This window comes from Arachis ipaensis, chromosome B08 (assembly GCF_000816755.2).
Source record: "Arachis ipaensis cultivar K30076 chromosome B08, Araip1.1, whole genome shotgun sequence".
Classification (NCBI taxonomy): Eukaryota; Viridiplantae; Streptophyta; class Magnoliopsida; order Fabales; family Fabaceae; genus Arachis; species Arachis ipaensis.
This window is the reverse complement of record NC_029792.2, coordinates 129,366,224-129,372,854: the sequence shown is the minus strand read 5'-3', so window position 1 is coordinate 129,372,854 and position 6,631 is coordinate 129,366,224. Positions and strand designations below refer to the sequence as shown.

Genomic DNA, 6,631 nt, shown 5'->3' with positions numbered 1-6,631 from the left:
AAACATGTTGAGTGGAACCACAAAGAACAATCTAAGATGTAGCATTCGACTTCGATTCGTCGACGTCTCGAATAACAGGCTAATGGGGGGCTTGCCTGATTGCCTGATCCGAACCGGACCCGAAAATGATAGAGTTGTTAAGAGTGATGGAAATTGTTTGTCTGGGAATTTTCAGCATCAACATGCATTGTCATATTGCAAAGAAGTTCCTCAATTGAAGAAGGAATCACATAAAGTTGGAGCATTATTTGTTGTTGGTGTAATTGTTGGAATTCTTGTTATGGTTATGGTTTTTGTTTTGTGCATTGTTATAGTTTGTAAAAGGTATTATTCAAAAGGGGTATCAGAACAGCACCTATTGCATAAATCAGTTCAAGATAGCTACTCAGCAAGTTTGTCATCTGAAATTGTGACAAATGCAAGTAGGTATTCTTTTCATTCTAGAAACTTACGTACAGTTGTTTTCGTGTATTATTTAACGACTCTTAACTATAAACTTCACACGAAGACAATTGCACGTGAGTGTTAACTTCTTTTCATTCATCAAAATGATACATATGAACATTGTTGTTACTAATGTTATTCTAAAGATTTTAATTTTATTGTTTGTTACTAAAATTTCAGGGTATGTTTCTGAAGCTGCAAAGTTTGGCAGAGAAGGCCTTCCCTTGTGTAGGTCATATTCTTTGGAAGAGTTGAAGGAAGCTACAAATAACTTTGACAACCCTAATTTTATGGGTGAAAATTTATATGGGAAGGTTAGAACACTACTCTTTTTAACTTTTGTTTTTAATTTTTATTTTAAGGGATTAACTTTCAACTTCTTCTCTAAGTAATTAGACCATAATAAAAATAATTTTTAAAAAAAAGAGTTTTATTATTTTTTTTTTTTCAGAATACATTGACATTTGACAATGTAAATTTAGTGGGACACAACTAAATATATAGTATAGATGTTAGTGTAAATTAAGATAGCATTTGTTTTCAGGTACTGAGTTAGAAATTGAGAGACTGAGACTCAATATCATGTTTTTTTGTTTAGAGACTGGTATTAAAATTTTTGTCTCTTTCTTCAAAATTTCAGTACTTCAGTACCTCCAAAAAGTAGAGACACAGGGAATTAAAATTTTTAGAGATGGAGACAGAAACTTTAATAATATTTTATACCTAAAATACTCTCATTTCAAATAATTAATTTCAATTTTACCCTTTGTGCAAATTAAATTAGAATTTCATTCTTGTTTTAATTTCTGTCTTCCACTTTGTACCAAACAGAATATTGAGATTTATTTCAATCTCTGTCTCTTAGTCTCAATCTCTCGGTCTCAGTCTTTCCATCTTTGTCTCTCCACCAAACGCTACCTAATAAACACTTTTGTATGAAAAAAAAAGTTATTTTCGATTTGGTTGGACCCATTGATTTGTAGTCGATTTTTTAAATTATACCCAATTTTTTTGTATTTTTCATCTGTTTACAATTCGATTAGACGGTCTTATTTAAATCCTTTTTCAGAACTATATATAAAATAATTTTATTGAGATAATAAATATGAAAATTAATTGTATTTGTCTATGTGTCAGCACTTAATTAAATATTAGTGCATAAAAATTAAACTGCAGATGCATGCTAATAGAATTGATAAGTTGTTCCTATGATGTTGCAGCTTTACAGAGGAAAATTAGAGAGTGGAATACAAGTTGTGATAAGGTGTTTGCCTTTGTCAAAAAAATACACAATTAGGAACTTCAAACTCAGGTTGGATTTGCTTGCAAAGCTTAGGCACCCTCATTTAGTGTCTCTCTTGGGACATTGCATTGATGGTGTTGTTGGAGATCAAAGTGACACAAATGTCTTCCTTGTTTATGAATTTGTCTCAAATGGGAGCTTTCAGACCTATCTCTCAGGTACCAATATAAAGAATATAATTTTAATATGATAACTAATAGCTTGTTTCATAGAGAAATTTTGTTTGTGTACTTATTTCCTTTCATAGTAATATTTAATCCATGTCATTTTGATTTGCTAGAATTTTATGTTGGTTGTCAAAGATTCTCTTCTTTTCTTCTGGTTTAGTTAGTACTTCCCCTTATTATTATGTACTAAAATCATTAACTTTGGAGTTGAAAAATGTTTTTTTATACTGACAAATGTGCTGGTTTTCACATGAATGCCATTATTTTGACAAATAATATGCAAGGGTTTATACAAGAAATATTAAAAAATAATATCCTCCTTTTATTTAAATATAAAATTTATTTGAGTGAAATGTAAAATTTTAAAAATTTTTTTTAAAAAGATTTTAACTTCTCAAAAAAATATTTTTTATTTTTTTAATATTTTTATTTTTACTACTAAAAATTTATTAAAACGTTAAAAAATAATAAAAAAGATCTTTTTCTATTAATATAATAATAATATCCAAACAAGTACACAATATAGTGGATTTCTCAATGCAATTCAATCCAGCTTATACTAGCAAGAGAATTTAGCATTATGACTTCTTTTTTCTCTGTTGTTATTCATGGCATGTGCTACTTTTTCTTCTTTCTACTTGGAACTTTAAATTTGCAAAATTAAACAAGCTTTAGTTGGTATTTTTTTAGACTTTTATAGAGCATTAGGTTTAATTTTTTTTTTTTACTAAATATAGGAAGATTTGAATCTGCGACTTCTTAAGGAAGCATGAGGACACTATGTCATTTGAGTTTTACAAAATAATACATTAGTATTTATGTAACTATATATTATAAATTAAAAGTAAAATTTGTCACTCAAATATTTAGTATTAATTCAATTAAAATTTTATATTATTTTATCAAAATAATTATACAAATGATAAAATTTTATTAGTTTTTCATTAAAGTAATATGGTCTCTCTAAAGTAAAACAGTTTTATATCATCAATTAACTCTAATACAAATTTTAATTCTAAATCAATTTACTCTTTGAAAATATAAAAAATAATATTCCAAAAATATTTCATTAAAATTGTTCTAAGCTTATACATAGAAACTCACATTGGAATATAATAATATACTTCATAAATTAGAACCTTTGAAAGTTGGAAAATTTCCAATTTATGAGTGACAACACTTTTTGGTTATTTATGTGCAGAAGACAGTGGTGGAAAGATTTATGATTGGTCAGAGAGATTATCGGTGCTAATTAGTATTGCCAAGGCTGTTCACTTCTTACACACTGGAATGATACCCGGCTTCTTTAAGAACAGACTTAAGACTAATAATATATTGATTAATGAACATTGGATGGCAAAGTTGAGTGACTATGGATTGTCTATTATCTCTGAAGAAACTGATGCTTGTGGGGTATGTTTTCCTTTTTGCCTTTTTTAATTCTTCAAAGAGATAATACTCAATTTGGTCTCTGAACTTACACGCGAGCCTCAATTTAGTCCCTGAATTTTCAATTGTCTCTGTTTAGTCCCCAAATTTTGTGAACATAACTCATGTTAGTCATTGAAACAATTTTCAACGTACAAACGTTAACGAAACACTGTCGTGACAGTCGAATGTCACACTAAACTTTGTAAAATGATGTCGTTTTGGTTTTAGCACTCAAATAATCTAAAAACAACATCCTAAATAGTGTTTATTAAAATTTTACCTAACAAAATAAGTAATACGATGTCGTTTTTGAGCTATTTAAATATCAAAACCAAAACTGCATCATTTTACAAGTTTTAACGTGACATGTGATAGTCTACAACAGCGCTCTATTAACGTTTTTATACTAAAAATGGTCTCAGGGACTAATATGAGACACGTTTATAAACTTCGAGGACTAAACAGAGACAATTGAAACTGCAGGGACTAAATTGAGACTCGCATGTAAGTTCAGGGACCAAATTGAATATTATGTTAGTTACCCATGTCCCATTACATAAAGATATCTTCATATAAAAATAATAATTAAGATGTCAATACATATTATGTTAAATAATTTACTCAAACATATTATATTATTTAATAATTTTTAACTGTTATCTTTACATAAAAATATATCTTCGTGTGAGTAGTTATCTTGAGTTATTCCAATTTATGTGCAATAAAATTTATGATGAATACAAAGTGAATTTTCACATTGCTTAAATTAGAAACTCATTCTAATATTGATCTAACAAATTACCAATTGATTTGACAATATCACTCAGACTAATATTTAAATATAATAAATGAGATCACAATTAGATATTAGAATGTAAAATTCTAACATTTTTTCTATGTCTATGATTCATCTTCACTGATTTGACTTATTTTATGGTTTATAGGTAAATGGAGAAAGTCCTGATTCAATGTAAGAATTTGTGTAGATCATGTGACTTAGTATTTAATCATTTATTTATTTATTTTTGTGAAACTTTCCATGACTCTTCCAACATATATGTTATTTTCAGGCAAATGAAAAGGTTAGAGGATGATGTCTATAGCTTTGGATTCATAATACTTGAGGCACTTGTTGGACCTTCACTATCTGCTAAAAGAGAAGCACTTATGCTCCATGAAAGGGTATGCATTAAAGATTTTCAGATTAAATTACATGATGAATTTGTAATGTCTTCTAATCATTGAAAAACACAAGTTTCAAATGAGTTCAGTTTTAATACATCATCAACTTAATATACATTTAACCATATATTGTTGCATCAGTAATTTAGTAATTTACATCCACTTTCTTGAATAAAAATGTAAAATTATTGAGTTTAGAATTTATGGTTTAAATTTTAAAATATGATATTATTTATCTTTCATCTAATTTGATCAGTATTAACATGACAAATTAAAAACTGATGTTTCCAATGGGTATAATATATTCAAGGTTTAATTACTCGGTCAGTCCTATAATTTCATCGAAATTTTAATTAGGTCTTTATACTTTTTTTTTTATTCTTAATTGGATTCCTATACCATATCTGATTTTGTAACTAAATATCTACCTTGATAAACACGTTAAAGTTAATAGAATATTCTGTTAAAGTTAATAGAATATTCTGTTAAACTATAGGGAATATTCAGTCAAATGTTAGGCATATTTGTTTTGTTTAATAGAATATTTCGTTAATTCTAATATTTTTATCACCACAGGAACTTAATTACAAAATTTGATATGATATGGAACTCGATAGAAAAAAAAAAGTATAAAGACCTAATTAAAAATTTAGTAAAATTATAGAAATTGACAGAATAATTAAACCTATATTCAACTACTATTATGCATCAAAAATTAAATTGATGGGTTAATGTTGTTAACTAATATAATTTTATAGGGATCATTCAATAGTCAAGATGGGTGGAAACAGATTGTGGATCCAATAGTGATGTCAACTTGTTCTAAAGAATCTCTATCCATTGTGATATCTATATCCAACAAATGCATTTCTCCTGAGTCATGGAGCAGACCATCCATTGAAGATGTCCTTTGGAACTTGCAATATGCTTCTCAAGTTCAGGCAACTGCTGATGGGGTTTAGGGATCAAAGGTAGTTTGTTTTCAGAAATTGGGATTGAATTTGGCGGATCGAAATTCGATATTGTATTTAGTAATTCGATATTGTATTTAGTAGTCTCGAGATACAAAATTTCAGTAAGGATACAAAATTTTAGTAAGGATACAGAAAATTGAAATTTTTTAAGATAGAGACTAAAATTTTAATAATATTTTTTAAAACAAATATATTTATTTAACTCTACAAATTCTAAATCTACACTTCAATGAGTTTAATCTCCATATTTATTTTAAACTAAATATAATATCGAGATATAACTCAGTTCAGTATATTTTATACAAAATACAATACAAAAATTTAATTTAATTTTTATCTCTTAATCTCAATCTCTTAGTATCAGCCTCCAACTCTTTATTTCAAATATAATCTTAATTATGAATTTTTGTTTTAAATTTGAAGTGCTCAATAATGTTATTTGTATATTAAAATTCCATATCTTTAGTGGATGTTAGAAATAGAGGAGGTGAGAAAGCAAAGTCTTAGTCAAATATTTTGTCATGTTTTTTTCTCTGTATTATGTAAGCTAAAGATATTTAGTTTTAATATATAAATAACACTTGTGGTAACTTCATCAAAAGGGATAACTTCTCAATGATAATATCCTTGAAAATTATAAGAGGATGAGAAAGTATCTATTTTGGTCAAATTATTCAGAAGGCATGAACATGAACTTTGATTTGTATATAATTATTTAGTTAATCAGTAAGATATAAGTGCATGATTTTTTAATTATCAGATCGATTTATTTGTTTGGTTAAATTTTGAATCAACTTATTTAACTAGGTTAATTAAACATCAACTATTAGATCGATCTGATTTAAGATAAAAAAGATAATTAAAAGTTAATTGAATATAACAGTAATAATATTTTTTATAGTTTACATATTTAGTAAAATCAATGTTTTTTTTTTACCATCATATTGATCTAAAAGGCAATTGAATAGGCAATAACAAATAGACACGTAAAATATAGACTTATTTTAAGTAACATACTAAAGTAAATAGTTAATGAGTTATAGTTTAAATGACATAATTTAATCATAAAAAAATGATATAATCTTTTTATACTCATCAAAAAATTATAAGTTTGAGTCTCACTCCTAATT

The 6,631-nt window shown here is 26.9% G+C and overlaps 1 protein-coding gene across 1 annotated transcript in view; it reads left to right on the top strand.

The window, feature by feature from the left end:
• Positions 1–5,651, top strand: part of LOC107613773 (probable inactive leucine-rich repeat receptor-like protein kinase At3g03770) — a gene marked incomplete in the record, with an annotated part of 7,556 nt that extends 1,905 nt beyond the window's left edge. Inside the window, 7 exon segments of the mRNA XM_021110219.1 lie at positions 1–422; positions 625–758; positions 1,665–1,905; positions 3,116–3,327; positions 4,290–4,315; positions 4,416–4,527; positions 5,286–5,651. Of these exon segments, the coding sequence (XP_020965878.1) occupies positions 1–422; positions 625–758; positions 1,665–1,905; positions 3,116–3,327; positions 4,290–4,315; positions 4,416–4,527; positions 5,286–5,489 (1,351 nt within the window).